General features: G+C 36.1%; 2 protein-coding genes across 2 annotated transcripts; both read right to left on the bottom strand.

Moving 5' to 3' along the window:
- Positions 1-1,964: 1,964 nt before the first annotated feature.
- On the bottom strand, positions 1,965-3,593 carry LOC104771025 (cytochrome b-c1 complex subunit 7-2, mitochondrial). Its single transcript, XM_010495499.3, has 4 exons — positions 3,394-3,593; positions 3,134-3,291; positions 2,597-2,644; positions 1,965-2,231 (listed from the first exon to the last, which is right to left on the bottom strand). Exons 1-4 carry the CDS (start codon positions 3,485-3,487, stop codon positions 2,163-2,165), a joined length of 369 nt encoding a protein of 122 aa, XP_010493801.2. The 5' UTR covers positions 3,488-3,593; the 3' UTR covers positions 1,965-2,162.
- Positions 3,594-3,774: 181 nt separating this feature from the next.
- On the bottom strand, positions 3,775-6,871 carry LOC104772602 (putative boron transporter 6). Its single transcript, XM_087503800.1, has 13 exons — positions 6,762-6,871; positions 6,598-6,680; positions 6,319-6,511; positions 6,094-6,232; positions 5,848-6,013; positions 5,606-5,772; positions 5,339-5,512; positions 5,032-5,247; positions 4,588-4,907; positions 4,224-4,503; positions 4,015-4,134; positions 3,854-3,931; positions 3,775-3,792 (listed from the first exon to the last, which is right to left on the bottom strand). Exons 1-13 carry the CDS (start codon positions 6,869-6,871, stop codon positions 3,775-3,777), a joined length of 2,064 nt encoding a protein of 687 aa, XP_087359926.1.
- Between the last annotated feature and the right edge of the window lie 9,271 nt (positions 6,872-16,142).

Below are 16,142 nucleotides of genomic sequence, written 5' to 3'. Positions count from 1 at the left end.
GAGTATTGGTATGTTTATGTGTTGTAGGAACGGTTTACGCAGACGCTTATTAGAACATGTGTATGTGTTGAGAATGAAAAGATACACCACTTTGTATAATCTGTTATGGTCCCGGATCTAAAGGAATTTTTAGGTCTCGATCCAAAATTTCTTAATTATTCCAAAAAAATAAACTAATAGTCACAGTCGCATATATGCATCAAAATTTTTGTTGGACACCTTTCTATTTAAATACGTTATCTTTCTTCTACGAAAATACTCAAATGGTATTACTAGGAAATATGTTGATTTTGATAAAGGAGTCTCTTGTAATAGTTGTTTGCCGCTTAAATTTTGTTGATAATTTGTTTGAGTGTATGAATGAAATCATTTTCTTTTTGAACCGGACAATCTATTTTAATGTCTCATGTGGAACTCATCTACTCTCTGACTATAAGTGGTGACCATAATTTTGGTTCCCTAAGAGAACATTGGAAAGATTGAGAACTAGAACCGTTTGATTCGTTTTCATGGGCATGTTTCGTGTTTGAAAAAGATTCTGGCTTCATTCATAGTTTATTTCTGTTTCGCAATTTCCAAATGTCAATTAGATAGCAATTAGTTGGAAACTACCTACTACACACACAATTAAAGGCTGTGCTATTTTACGTTTGTCCGCGACAAGAAAGATCTGGCTTCGCAGTTGGTAGGTAAAAAAGATAAATTTTAGATAAATTTTTATCATCCATGAAGAAAAATGTAACACATATATATAGTTCCAATAAAAGAATTGTTTCCGATAAAATTAAAATAAATGTTGATTGGGACTTTAAGAGCAATTTCGAACAAACTAAATTCACAATTAGAAATGTTGAATCTAAAAAAAGATAAACGAAAGTATAATAAGATGGAGAGAAGAACCAAAAAAAGAGACGAGGAACCGTCGGAAACGTGGGTGGGGCATGTAGGTAACGAACGGAGTGGAACCTACCAAAAAAAGAAAGAAGAGATAGCAAAAGGCAGGATCATGGCTTTGTCTCCTCCTCTTTGTACACTTCTTTTACTCTTTTAAGGGCCCATTGCCTCATCACTCTATCTCTCTCTCTGCATCCATCATACCGAAGAAAGCTATCGATAGCCTTTTCTTTCTATACATATTATTAGTAAGTCCGTTATATATAATTGATATAACTAAAGACAAAATACTATTTCAGGTTCGTTGTATATTCATCTAGTATTAGGTAGGGATGTTGAATTCAAGTTCTTGTTCGACTTCAGTTCGGATTCTCCAAGAGTACAATGGTTTTCATATCGATTTGTTCAGCCTGGATCATACCATATCTTCGAATCGGACATCTTTGATACCGTTAGATAGATAAATTTAAAATTATTTAAATTAATTTGCAAATGTAACAAGATTTTACCAGCCAGTAAAATTTCATTTTGGTTTTGGATAATAGGTTACTTTTATTTGTGAGAACAAAGCGATATAATTAATTTATCTTTATTGAAATGTCATATCTTCACAAAACAAAGTATATATTAAAAAAGTATTTAATACATCAACAATAATAATTGGCATCTGGGCAACTGGCAAGTGACAGAAACGAATAGGAAGGAAATTAAATCACATTTAATTCTACATTGTCTTTTGTTTTTTTGTTAAGTAAATTCATTAATGATTTTAGGCGAAGGACCCTCCTGTGCTAATGTGACTCACATGGAAATGTCTTCAAAATACAATTCCATATCGTTCTCTACTGTACTGACGCCACTCTTATTAAATGTAGTACTCCTTTATCTTATTCTCTTATCTAACCTCATTTCACCACACCCGTGCAAAGCATCGCTGTATATGAATTCATGTAAAAATTGTTTAAAAGTGGTATCTTTTGAGGATTTGTGTGGGTAAACCATTAACATCTCTACTTCCTTTTATGTGATGCAACAATACTTCTGTAACTCATATCTCAATCAAGGTTACGTTACACATCAAATTCAACATCATATAATCTTATGCATAGGTTTAAATGAATATAACATGAAAACCGTTGTACATAAACCATACAATAGCAGATTGTGCGGAAAATTTAAGACTAGAGAGTACGAAAAAAGAGAAAATATTAAGATCTGTTTGGTTAAGTGGGGTTTACTCTAGCACAAGAGAGACTAATTTAACATGCTTAGGGAATGGTTCTTTGGTAGAGAGGTAGAGCTCCCAAAGCCTCTCGCTCAGCTCTCTCCCGTTTCACCTACACACGAGAAACCACAATTATAAGAAATTTGCAATATGATTACTTAACACTACAAGATAGATAGATACCACACACAGTTCATAACACAAGTTCATTAGAATTATCGAAGCAGGTAGTATATGGAACAAATATATTCAATCTTTATCATTAATCTAGATATGAATACAAATATTTGTGTAGTAATCAACATTGGGTAGCTTTGCTCTGGCAAAAGAAAGTTAGGTTTAATCCTGTTTCCCCTTTCACAGGAAAATACATAGAAAGTTAGGCCTAATCCTGTTTTTAGTAATTACTAAAAGGGAGATTCTCAAAAATAGCACCAATTTAGGGTATTTCTCTTACTAAAATGACAAGGGACTTACAAGAGCCAGCATATCTTGGAGGTAGCTCCTGAATGGTGTCTGCACTGCCTGCGAAGACAAATGAAGGCAAAAGGTTTACATAAGCTTCTATGTCACAGTTAAAAGCACCCATATCAGAAACATTTCTTTCAACGGAGAGGCGGAAGAAGCTGTACTAGATTTAGCAAGCCTCTCAATAGTCATGATGAATCTCATACACACACAACTTATCAGGTCACGGTTATACTATACTAAAGATCCAAAAAGCTATAATGTAAGACTGATCACAAAAGAACTCTCTAAACACAAGAGTGTTTTTGATCTTGATACAAAATCTTATGTCCAATCTTGCAAGATCTATTGAATCCACAGACTTGACTACTCTATTAGTACTCCTACCATATCTATGCAATGCAAGCACTGATTCCGATACACATGATCTGCGTTCTTCTCTAAGTGATCAAAATACTAACTCACAACAGAGGATTTAAACTATCATCGTATCTACCATATCTCTTAGCTCACTCAGTTCTCAGTTATAGTTGGAGACATACATACCTGAAGATCAGCTGGGAGGTACTCGTGTTTCATAGAAAGATCCATAGCACGCTTAAGACGCTGGTTCCGAGCATCAACGATCTCTCTAGGTAACCGGTTAAGCGATTCCTTGATATCCAAGTCATACAAAGGATCATAGAGATCATCGTATCTAAGACCTAAAAAAAATTTGTAAAGTTTCCAAAATCATCCAATAGAAAGAACTAGGGTTTCGTTCGACCTAGCGTACGAGATAGAGATAGACAAAACAAAAAGAGTACCGTATCTGCGGAGGCGATTAGAGACAGACTTCATATGCATACGAGCTAAGAAGTTGTTCCTGGGATCTACTAATCTCTGGAGAAGCGACGCCATCACTCTTCTTCCGATGAAGATGCGAGATTTGTGATGGAGGAAGGAACCAAAGGCTTTTGTAATTTAACCCGGGAACGAACAAGGAAAGAAGGAAGAAGAAGGATCCAGAGAAATCTCATTAAACGTTGTCGTATTATTCGTTCGCTGTCGTTTTAATATTTTGTCAAACTTGTTGACTTTTTCAACGGGTTTACGTTGACTTATCGATACTAGACTAATTTTTCAGTTGTCGTCGTCGGTGTATGTGATGTATCATCAATGCACCAAGACTGGTTTTGTGTGAGAGCTTATAATACATTGTTCCACTATAAGAAAATATATGACGACATATAGTGTATGGCATATGCACAAATACATTTTGTATACAAAAACTGCAAAAAGATTATGAAATCTTGTTTGGTAAGGTTCAAACTTTACACGCTTATCTTCAGTCTCTTGTTGCACCTGAAACAAGATTCTTGTTTATGCATTTTTTTATATATATAAATTCTTGGAATATTATAATTAAGGAATAATGTATATATTACCTCTTTAAAACTTATGGTTCGGATCCTGATTTCACCTCTGCTAGTAGTCATCTCATCCAATATCTCGGCGTCGTGGAATTCGTCTTCACCTTCTGATAAATGATGAGAAGACCCTAGTTTCTGTTCATGAAAACAGAAACCTCTTAGACTCAGTTGAAACTCATTATAAGACCAGAAAATACAAATAGACAAAAAGAGCTAGACTTTACCCGGTAAGCAAAACTTGACTGTTGTATTGGTGCTGCTACTATTTCTTCATAGTCAGAAGCATCTAGGACATGAAGGTGTTGCGGATCGAATAACTTGGGAAGCAAGTGTTCTCTTATACTTATGAGTAGAAAGAATAGCGCCGGGAAAAATATCCCGGCCATTGGGATCCATGTCATGCCGTAACACAAGAGAAAATAGACTAACTGGAAGAGTGTGAATGTTACAATCACTCTGTATGGTACTAACTCGACAAACGAAGCGTGTACTCCTTCCAAGACTCTGCATTTAGATATAACTAGTAATTGAGAAAAAAGCTATTGGTATCTACAAATGGATTAAAGAAAAGGTTTTAGTTTAACTAACTTGAAAAGCCGGCTAGGAGGAATGAAAAGAAGTAACAATCTCTCCCAGAATTGGTTACCCGGGAGACTGTCTATAGCCATATAGGCAAAGTAACCCCAAAGTATTGAACTTGGGATCATTTTGATGACTGGCACTGCAAGAAGTGTTAAACCAACAAGAACTGATTGCAATAGATTGCTCACTCTTTGTTCGTTTACTCTAACCGGTAAGTGAGCTTCTATATGCACATCGGGATCGAATTTTCCTTTCGTATCTCCTCCTTCGTCCGGTCTCATTACAACTTCTTTCAAGTCTTTTAAATCTCTTGCTACTGAATTATCCTGCAAAAAAATTTGATTCTTGTTTATTTTTCAAACTTGTTTTTCAAAAAAATTTGATTCTTGTTTATTCTTGTTTATTTTTCAAACTTGTTTATTTTTCTTTTAAATCTCTTGCTATATTAACCTGAGGTGGGCATGTCTCCATCTCTATAAACACTGTTTGCATTTTCCCATATATTTCTGATTTGCTTGCTTTCATCTTCATACACTCTTTTGCTTTCTTCACCATTTTCTTGCGTGTTAGCTGACGATTTAGAACCGCAAGACTCTTTGTATGCATTGGAGCTTGAGGGATAACACCATTTGAAGGAGGAAGTCCAAGTAGTCCACATATCAAAGTCTATAAAATCCCCATAACTACAAGATTTAATTGGTTTCTCCATGAAAAAAGTATCTTTGAAATCAGTTTCAAGAAGAACATCGAAACTAACCATAATTCCAAGCAGGAAGATGTCATAGTGATAAGCAGGAGGGTTCTTTAGATTAAACTCTTTCTGCTGTGCCATTTGTGAAGCTACACTATGGTCGAAGAAGTAAAGTCCAGCTATCATCACACCAGGTATAAACGCAGCAAAGATATACATTACTGGTACCTTCCCCATGTCCTGTATATAGTACGTACGTTTTGTATAATTCTATAAGTTTTGTGTTTGGATATTGATCATAGTGTAGCATGTTTTGCATTAAAGCTTTTTTACCTTGATCACAGTCCAATGATACAATGAAGCTGGCTCCCATGGAAGAGGACAAAACAGTCTCCGAGGAACACTTGGAACGACTTCACTAGGAATTGTGTAAGACAATGCCGTCCAAAACAAGACCATTAAGGGAACACCGTAATCTCCAATGAAACTCCGAAGCCACCCTGTTGTTGTTTAGTGGTCTTAGTGAATATCTATGTAATACCTTAAGGAACTAATGTAAATAGACAATGACGTACCGAAACCGTATTTCCAAGATTTTGCTCTCCTGCTCTTAAGCGCGGTGATTACAAGGCCGAGGGAGAAAATTACAGCGAGCAAGCCATTTGCATACAACAAGAGGAAATGAGATTCCCCTGATTCATGGCTTTCACCCTCAGTGGCATGAAACTCACTGATCAATCCCTGCAAAATATGTATTATAACTAAGAATGTTAACTGCAACATATATATGGCTTAACTTGGACAATGCTTATGTTTGGTACCTTGATAGCTTCTTGTAAAAACAGAACAGCAATCAACATGCCAAAGAGTTCTCCAGCTATTCTCGTAAACCTCGTGATTACCGTGCACGCGTTAAATATCGAAAGAAGGATAAGCAAAACTGAAGTCCATACACAAACCCTGCCAGAAACATCAAACAAAAATCTTAGAAAACAGATTACATCTAATTTAAGTAACAGGATTATTTATTTTCTTGTAATCGTTACCATGCAACCCAAGCTAGGTAAAGTTCTCGACCGATGTCTGGTCTACTAATGCAGAAACTGTAAAGATAAGTATACATAATGATGGTCGGCTCAGCAACCCCAAGTATCAACAATGGTTGTCCACCAAAAATCGCATGGATGATTCCACAAATCGATGTAGAAGCTAATGTTTCAACCGCGCTTAGAGCTCCTCCTTTTAACCACAAGTTAAATAAAAACCATTAGAGGTAAATTCTCTAGGAGAATCACAATATGAAAAAGAGATGTTTATATATATACCTGTATGTTTACTTAATTGCTCACCAAAGGCAACTACAGGAAGAGACGACGCAAAGAAAATGTAGCAAGTCGGAGCCAAAATTCTAGTGAAACATTGAAATCAAGAATTCAATGTCTAGCATCAATATACATTTCAAGAAAGATTGAGATTTAGTTAACCTTACCTTATACCGGTTTTAATGCCACGAATCCAATCTTGTTTGTAACATTTTCGTCTACCTTCGATATCTCGGAGTATTCCTTGAAATGGACCTCCTCCTCCTCCACTCTCCATTGCTGCATCAATCCAGAGATACAAAGCGTGTTACACACGCATTTTATAGTTACAAACCTAAAACATCAAAATCCTAAAGAGAGAGAGAGTGAATAAATGAAAAGTTCAATAGATCATTACAATGAATCGACTTCGATATACTTGGAGACCGCAAGAATCGAGGAATATGTTAGATAGAGAGAAATTGAAGAAAATTCAAAACAAGAAAATAGATTGTGAGACAAGAAGAATGAATTATGAGAAAGACTTGTATTGCTGAGGTGTCAGAATATCACTGGCTAGAAATTAGAAAGCAAAATTTGGTTTTGGTCGCCGTTACGGGAAAATGGGGCTGTGAATTTAAAATAAAACTTGATTAATTAGTAAACCATGAATCTAACTGTTTTAACAATAATGTTGTGTTTTAAAAAGCTAATTAAACTCCATGACACGTAAGCGGCCAGTTCAGTTTTGATGGTAAATAGTTTTACATTTACTGTATTTGGTTTTAAAAACCTAATTTGAATTCTCTTGTTTTTTCTTCCGATACTAAGGTATTTGTGTTTTCTACATTTAGCGTTCTTTGACAAATAGCTTCTTGTATTTTTTTACTCAGTAGTGAAATAGTTTTGAGTTACGACTTACAACCTAAACCTTTTTTTTTCTATTTAACATCTGATAGGCTTTTATTACCAAAACGAGTGGTCTTCACTGAGGACATTTACAAGAAAACTAGGAATGTAATGGTAACTTGTAAATGAAATATTATTTGGTAATGGTTCTTTAGCCAAGCGATCTGCAGCTTTGTTGTTAAGTCTTCGAGTCTAGACAAAAACAATTTCCTTAAACTTCTGTTCCCAGTATTTGACTTCACGGATCCAATTGTGGACATGAAAATTAAGCTGTCCCTCCGTAATCAATTTTGTAACTGTTGCATTATCTCCTTCAAAAGTTACTTTCTCATATCCGCGTATCCAAGCTTGCTGCATTGCAATGACCAGGACCTGAAGTTCTGCTTCCAAAACACTATCGCATATCTTTCCTTGACTGTGTCCAGCTGTTACATAGAAACCACCCGAACTCTTATAATCCAACCTGCTTGCGGTGAATTGCCATCCTGTCGAAAGTGACAATCATAGTTGTATTTAACCATAGTATCATGGTGTCGTTTCCATTTAAACCGCTGTTGTTGACGTTGTTGGTGTTGTCGTGCATTTTCTGCAGTCTCAGGCCAACAATTAACCCACTCTTTTGCTTCATTGACCGCTTTATTTAGGTCTTGTTGCCAGGTACTATTCTTCTTTTGATAGACTAGGAGATTGCGACTCTTCCATATTTTTCATAATGTCCAAATAGGCAATTGCCGTTAAAGAGTAGTAAGGTTTGTGGTTGTTGTAGCAATCTACAATACTTTGGAATTTATCCTCAAAACTACATGTCGTACTGGTGAAATTGCTATTTAAGTTCTGGCTTCCTCTCCAAATTGATTATACATAGCAGCAGGTGAAGAATAAATGTTCTGTTGATTCTTCATGTTGACATCATCTTTTGCATTCAGTATTTTGTGTAATTCTTCGGTGTCGTAGTTCAGTGCTTGTTGGTAGTGCCCGTGAGAGCATCCGCCATAAGAAGTGTCTTAGCTTTGGTGCTATATCCATCTTCCAAATGGCTGTCTTGAATCTCTGTAACCCCGGAGGCGGATGTACATTTCCTTCATCTGCAAATGAGTAGCTAGCCAGTAACCAGATTTAACGGTATAAAGTCCTGAGTCGTTGTGATGCCAACCAAGTAGATCTGGTGAAGGTGGTGGACTTAAGTGAATCTTTTGTATGTTTCCACATCTTTAACAATAATACGACATATGAGGTCCATATTCCACGCTCTCTGTTCAGCCAAAATGAGATCTTTAACTTGGAGGTAATTCATATCCATTCCTTTTTGTTACATTAGAAAATCTCAAAAATAGAGAATCTCATGCATACTTCTTATGTTTGATTCATAAATAGAGAATCTCATATTTATTAGGGATATTTGTGTTTTTAGTACGTTTTTGGGAAGTAATAAAGAAATTAGTACGTTTCCTATTTACAATTATAAAAATAGTCGATCTCGCACTGTAGCAATGCGAGACCTTAGGTTTTTTTTTTTTTTTTTTTTTTTTTTTTTTTTTTTTTAAATGGCATACCCCTTATGTTTAATTACTCAAATACTTGATTATATAAATTTGTTTTTCTAATTTTTTTTTCAGATACAAAAAATCTATACTTTTTTCTTTATAATTTGATATGCATTTTGTTTGATGATTTTATTTGATAATATTTAATACTTTTTACAAATTTTATATCCGTACAGCCTATTAACTGTACAGATATCTAAAAACCTAAAAAATAAACAAATTACATCTGTACACTTAATAATGTGTGTAAATATTTATACACAACCATTACATATATCACTTGATATGAAAATATATTTGATAATGTTAAATACAACAAATTTTGTAACTGTACAACTTATTAACTCTACACATCTTAATAATATGTACATATGCTTGTACAGAACCACATTGTATATATCATTATTGATATGAAAATATATTTGAAATTACTAAAACAAAATGTGTATACTATAAACATCTGTACAGACACATCTACCGTTAATAATGTGTACAGAATACAAAACCATTGCATATATTAGTTTTAGTATAAAATACATTTAAAATAAAATATTTAAAAAAATAATTTTTGTCTCACAACACACACGCTCGCTCTCACACTCTTTCACTCTCTCACACTCACACACGCACTCACACTCTCTCTAACTGTTTCTCACCATCTCACCACACTCACACAAACACTCACGATCACACACTCTCTCACAATCTCACACCACCCACTTTCCCTATTATAAATAGTATACGTACTAAAAAACAGATTACTTTATAAAAACGTACTAAAACTAGAAGACACCCTATTTATTAAAAGAAATGACGAAATTTTTTTAATTTATTTATTAGAAAACGTTGATGATGAGTAAATTAGTTTTGGATTGGCCAGATGATGTGTATGAGGGGGTTTTGATTTTCTTTATATATTTTTTTATAAATTTTGAATGTTAAATCTTGTTAATTATTTAAATTAAAATCGAAGTTTTTAGTGAATATAAATTGTAATCTTTTTTTTTCTTACATCGAATATACATTGTAATCTTATTCTTATCAAAGTCATATATATATTGACAATAAGTGATGAATTATTTTATTCACTTAGCCAAATCGTTTATTTTTTCCAGTAAACTCTAACTTAATTAGAAGTGAAATTTTATTCACTAAACAAAGTTGTTACTTAATTTACATTTTAGTTAAGTTATATATGTAAGTCATATATATATATATATATATATATATATTTATTCTTATGAAAGTCATATATATATATATATTTATATAATGTAAATTTTATTTTACTTACCTTCGGCCAGAGTGATCTGTTGCTTACCTTCGTCTTTGTAGATCCGTCTGTACAGACTAGAGATGCGAATCCATAAGAACCAGAGGCCGGCGACAAGGATGATGACGCCAACTATGATGAGGATGATGATGTAAAAGATCCCCGGAGAAGCGGGATCTTTTACATCCGGCCCATCTTCTAATCCCATAAATCTACACAAATAAACAGAAACATAATTAGTTGAAAACAAAAAAAGAAAGAAAATGAAAATGAGAAAACAAAAAAAGTAATATTCTTACATTCTTCTTCTTCTATGTCTCTCTCTCTTTCTCCTCTGTTCGTCTTTCTCTCTTTCTCTTTGTTTTACATTTAAAGCAAATATTAATTACTATGTTTTTCTATGATTCTGCTTTTGTTTTGCTATGATTCTGCTTTTGTTTTGCTACAATGGTTTTGGTTTTTTTTTTCCTAATATTGTCCTCTAAATATAGTTCTTCTAGTATTTTAACTTTTTAATATCGATACTAGTATTTTTGAAATACATTTCAAAAATAAATCTCATTTTCAAAAAATTACAATATATGTCATTGTTTAAATCTATATTCAAACAATTTAATTAATTCTCCTACTATCCATATAAGCAAACAAAATTAAATTTTTTGAAATATCCATATAATGTTCCACTATTAATAATATAAATAATTAGAAGATTTTTTCATGATTTAAAATATAATTATGAGTCTCCTATCATCTTTGTTTAATTTTATTATTATTGTTTTAAATAATCATATAATACATAAAGTTAATAACAATATAAACTTTTCTGCATATATTGTCATTCAAATTTAAAAAAACGGATACATATTACTCAATTAATATAAAAATATGTGTTTAATGTCCACATTGTCAAAAATATTTAGAGAATGATTCACAGTCATATTATAAATAAGATAAAAATGAATCCAAATCCGAATGAGTAGGAAGCTTCATGTAATAAACATCCAAATTTAATGTTTGTATCTTGTATAACTCTTTTTTTAGCTGCATAGTTTCACTAATCATATATAGTATATTTTAAATTTTGAAGAAGTTTAAAATATTATAATTGATATATCTAAACTTATCAAAAAATTTAAACTATGAATATTTAAACATATTAAAAGTTTAAAGTAACACAGACGGAGTTATATTGCATGATGAGTTGTATGACGGAAATAATTTGAATAGATATTACTAAAAAAATAAAATATCAGTAATCCAATATTTTAATATGGGTTAAATCCTATTTTTTCTACTTTGAACAATACAAATATACAACATATAATAAAATTGATTTAGTTCAGATTGTTTTAAAGAAAAAGTGTTTCACTTTATATCGCAGATTAAATACTAATATATATTTAGTAGTAAAAACTTTGATTTCAATTTCATAGATATGTTAATAAAAACTAATTAGAAAACTGTTGAAAGTACATTTATAAGAACAAACATAAATAAAAGTGTCAACAAATTTTGCAAATTATAAGGAAAAATCCATTGGACAATACGATATCTTCAGATCGATCGAGAAAGCAATTTTTACTCTCCCAGGCACACTACCCGAGGAGCCATGAGAAAGTCTATTATCCAGATCTCAACCACCAAGTTTCTACCAATGACACCTGACTCCTGCTTGTAACCGCTGGTCCATAACAGAAAGATTCAAATTTCAAACGAAATTTGGAGATCTGATTGTTATCCCAAGCGCATTCTAATCCTTGTTCCTGCTTAACTAAGCTGAATTTACTGCATCTACTCCTCCACATTCACTCATCCACAGCGAGAAACCAGAACCTTTTTAAACCAATTCGAAAATCGAAGTTTCAACCCCTCTACTTCCCGCCTTTCATTTCAACACAAATCCAAATCTTCCCAAACAGCATTTGTATCGAACCTCCACCATGGCAAATCGCATTCTACAGCACCTAAAAGGTAAAGAAATACAACAACTTGTTGTCAACAAGGGTACTCCTCCCCCCCCCCCCCCACCACGTAAGAGAATCAGAGCTCCGAAATTGGACACTTCAGGTCTAATCCGAGAAAACTCCCTTACCCTTATTGGGCGGCTCACAAACCCCACTATCCAAAGAATGTGGGCTATATTCCCCTTCCTCCTTAATCGGTGGAACCTGCAAAGAAAGACAAACAAATCAGACCTAGGCCAAGGTATTTTCCAGTTCACCTTTGAGTCAGAGGTAGATATCAACCAAGTGCTAGCAAATAGACCTTACCACTTTGACCATTGGATGGTTATTCTCCAACGCTGAGAACCGGTCATATCACCATCCTTCCCATCTCAAATCCCCTTCTGGCTTGAGATCCAAGGTTTACCCAAGCATTACTGGAAGAAAGAAATGGTTCACTCCATTGGTGAAGCGCTAGGTGAGATTCTTGACTAGGACATCACACCCTCCTCTGTCCTTCTTAAAATCCTCCTGAATGGCCTGAAACCCATCGCGGATGGTAGCGAAGCTATAATTTTCCTGGAGTAGAAAAAACTCAAAAACCACTGCTCCTACTGCTTACGCCTTACTCACGACAAGAGTCTCCGTCCAGGACTGGAAAGAATTAGGAAAGTTCAACACCTCCCAGACAAACCTGACACATCCACAACAAAATCCCAATCTGTCTCTAGGAACTACTACACTCCTCAAGACAACTTTCTGCCACCAAGGGATAGTCTCAGGGTTTCTGACAGACCTAATCCCTATCAATCCAGTGCATATCCAAAGAAGAGATCCTTTGAAGACATGAATCTCAAAGATAGAACCCTGTCAGGTCATAGATCTTTATCCCATAGCCAGAGAGAACACACTACCCGAAAGTACAGACCAAGAGCCCTATATCAACCACCTTTTAGTGGGGATAAGTCACCACCCCAGAGACATAAACAACTGCGTTCCCCAGATCCACCAAATCGTAGCTTTCAATAGCGAGAGAAAAAAAGATCATCTACCAACCTAAATGGCGAGCCATCTGTCTCTTTTAGAGCAAGAAGACCTCCACTGGAGAGGAATATTGAGAACCCTGACCCTGTCTGTAGTGACCCTCACCTAGGGGTAAATTTTTGACGTGATTTTAAGTCTAAAAGACCAAGAAAGGAAGCTAGCAGGAAGAGCTGAAAGTTTGTTGAAGGGAAGTCCGAGAAAAGTGTAACGGACCAAAAGTTGTCCGAGTCGTCCGAGACGTACCGCCCGTTTCGTCCGAGACGCATCGTCCGGCAGTCGCCGAGAAATGCCGAGAGTACCAAGTACCCGAGAAAGTGCCGAGTACTCGAGGAAGTTACCGAGTACTCGAGGAAGTTATCGAGTACTTGAGGAAGTTGCCGAGTATCCGAGAAAGTGTCGAGTACCCGAAGGAAGTTGCCGATAGATGCCGATAGTTCCCGAGAGAGCTGCCGAGGATCGACGATGGTCGACCGAGAATATTAAAAGTCTTCCCCACCAAAAATCACTTAAGTTAAGGAAGTTAGTGGATTAGTATTTTAATCAAGAAGACTTAGTAGAGTTAGTGGGATGAATATTTTATTCAAGAAGACTTAGTGGAGATTAGTGGAGGATTAAAGAATTCAAGGAAGCTAAGTGGAAATTAAGGTGGCTAATCAAGATTCTTCCAAGTGTTGAGTGTTACTCTAATACACACTAATGAGGAGAGTGCATGTGACTCTCATTGGTTGCCTCCACCGCCCATTCACTCTATAAATAAGCTCTCATTCCTCTCATTTTCTCACAAAGAAAGAAGGGGTAAGTTGAGAGAGTTTGAGAGAGAAAGAAGAAAAGAGTGAGTGTTGCGAGAGAAAGAAGAAGGTGTTGCGAGAGAAAGAAGAAGGTGCAAGAGAAGACTATCGACCAATGACCATCAACGCTAGATCGATAAGGAAATCGATTCTAACCGAAGGAGAGATCCGAGTTACCGCGAGAAGAGCTTCATCAAAGGAGATCATTCGTCGACGGTTTATAGTGAGTTCAGGCATATATTTGCATCGACTTAGATGGACAGTTAAAAACATCCATCTAGTGCGCGGTTTTGCATGTTGCATGTAGATGCATTTACTTGAAGTTCTTTTATGTTTTCTTGTTTAAATGCATGCGCGGTGAGGTTGTGCTAGTTACTAGATCGAAATGATCTAGTAACAAAGGCAAGTTTTGGTTGAGATACTTGTAAGATTATGGGTTTAAAAACCATATAAACTCAAGCATAAACTTCGGTGAGATCTTAAGGCGTTCTAGTCCGCGAGAAATTCTGCCTAAGCGTTGTAAGATTTGGTATTGCTATCCTTCCCATTCCGTGCCACATGCAGCCGCGACATGAAAACCATGTTTGTGTGTGTGCAGGGTTGGTCACGAAGAGCTCGGAGGTTACTCAGCTCGCTACCCTGGCCGAGGCTATCTACACGACGGTGTAATTTTGGCTGATATCCAAACGCTTGCCTTTGTGGTTGCGACTTGGAGAAATCATGAGGGGTTGGGGAAGAGGGATGCATACCGGGCCCAAATAAATTAAACTTGTTAAAAACTGATGTTTTATTTAAAGTTGTACTATTGCATGTTGTTGCATGTTGTTGTTTATGGTTGCATGTAGTTGCGTTTATTGGTAGAGTGATTTCTGTTAGCTTGATAGCTTCCGCATGTCATCTCTGATGGTTGTTGAGTTGTTTTGCTTGCTTGCTTGTTAATCGCTTATGCCTGCATGTTGTTTATCTATGCTTGCATGTTGCTTATTTATGTTCACATATTGTTGTATTTGCGTGCATGTTGATTGTTTATGGGGAATTGGGGTTTGAGATTTATTTCTCTGCAGGAACCCTGAGCTCACTAAGTAATCTTAGATTACTTATGATAATATTGTTGTTCTGCAGGTAACCCTAGAGGGAACTAGAGGGCGTGGTGAACGACAGGACTCCGGAGTAGTTTTCTTTTTGGTGTCTATTGTAAAATAAAAGTATGTTTATTTGCGAACCAAACTTTGGCTCTATGCCTTGTGAACTTTTATGTGTACTCGGTTGTAGTTACTGTTTTAAGTTTTAATGCATTGGGATTTTTCTTTAAATCGAGCGATGTCGTACTGATATAGACTTAGTCCGAGTCGGCTCAACACGCGGCGTGTCTGTAGGGTTGCAAAGCCTTAAGGATGGGCCATGTGGTCGGGAACCTCGCCGAGGGACTGGTCGAAGGGCCTGATTTGTTCTCGCACTTGGCCGGACCTTTGACGAACGTTCCCATAGTAGCGCTTTGGTGCCGTCCGATGGCCTGGGTGGTCATAGTGCGGTTTGGGGGCGTTACAACGGTGGTATCAGAGCATGGTTATGATGCTGTATAGGACTCGCATTTTCAAATGATTTATCGAGTCAAATGGTCGCAATAGACACTTAGGATAATCCGGATCGTTCATCACTTAGGGTTAGATGGGATTAAGTAAACCCTTTGTTGATCGTGGATGCAGATGTCTCGTCAAGGATCCGAAAGATCTAGGTCGACGTATCGTTTGCCGGACACAGGGAGGGGTTCAAGTCAACAGTTTGGTCCGGAGGAATGGGGTTCGCAGTTTGATGATGCGCAAAGGGAAGAGTCGTTCCCAGACATGTATGGGCCGGACATGGTTATGCCGGAGTGGTATGTACCTGGCGCGACGCCAAGATACACACCATCGAGTTCAAAACGTTTTAGTACACCGGAGAGTATGTACCCGCCAGGGTTTTCACCGTTTGGACCGTACGCCGCCTATCCAACTCAGAACATGCCGAGGGGAGATCAAGCGCATGGAGAAGGACCGAGTGAGCAGAATGTGCCGGAGACCCAGCAGTC

This window comes from Camelina sativa, chromosome 20, assembly GCF_030686135.1.
Source record: "Camelina sativa cultivar CO46 ecotype springtype chromosome 20, ASM3068613v1".
Lineage (NCBI taxonomy): Eukaryota > Viridiplantae > Streptophyta > Magnoliopsida > Brassicales > Brassicaceae > Camelina > Camelina sativa.
Note: the sequence above shows the minus strand (reverse complement) of the source record. Positions and strands in the feature narration are given on the sequence as shown.

Bases quoted from the DNA above. Each gene is read 5' to 3' on its own strand.
- LOC104771025 (XM_010495499.3), bottom strand. From the start codon at position 3,487: ATGGCGTCGCTTCTCCAGAGATTAGTAGATCCCAGGAACAACTTCTTA. The intron at 2,645-3,133 runs GTATGTATGTCT...TTGTCTTCGCAG, and splicing joins ACCTCCCAGCTGATCTTCAG to GCAGTGCAGACACCATTCAG. The intron at 2,232-2,596 runs GTAAGTCCCTTG...TCTCGTGTGTAG, and splicing joins TCCAAGATATGCTGGCTCTT to GTGAAACGGGAGAGAGCTGA.
- LOC104772602 (XM_087503800.1), bottom strand. From the start codon at position 6,871: ATGGAGAGTGGAGGAGGAGGAGGTCCATTTCAAGGAATACTCCGAGAT. The intron at 6,512-6,597 runs GTATATATATAA...TGTGGTTAAAAG, and splicing joins GCAATTAAGTAAACATACAG to GAGGAGCTCTAAGCGCGGTT. The intron at 5,513-5,605 runs GTAAAAAAGCTT...TACTATATACAG, and splicing joins ATCATTGGACTGTGATCAAG to GACATGGGGAAGGTACCAGT.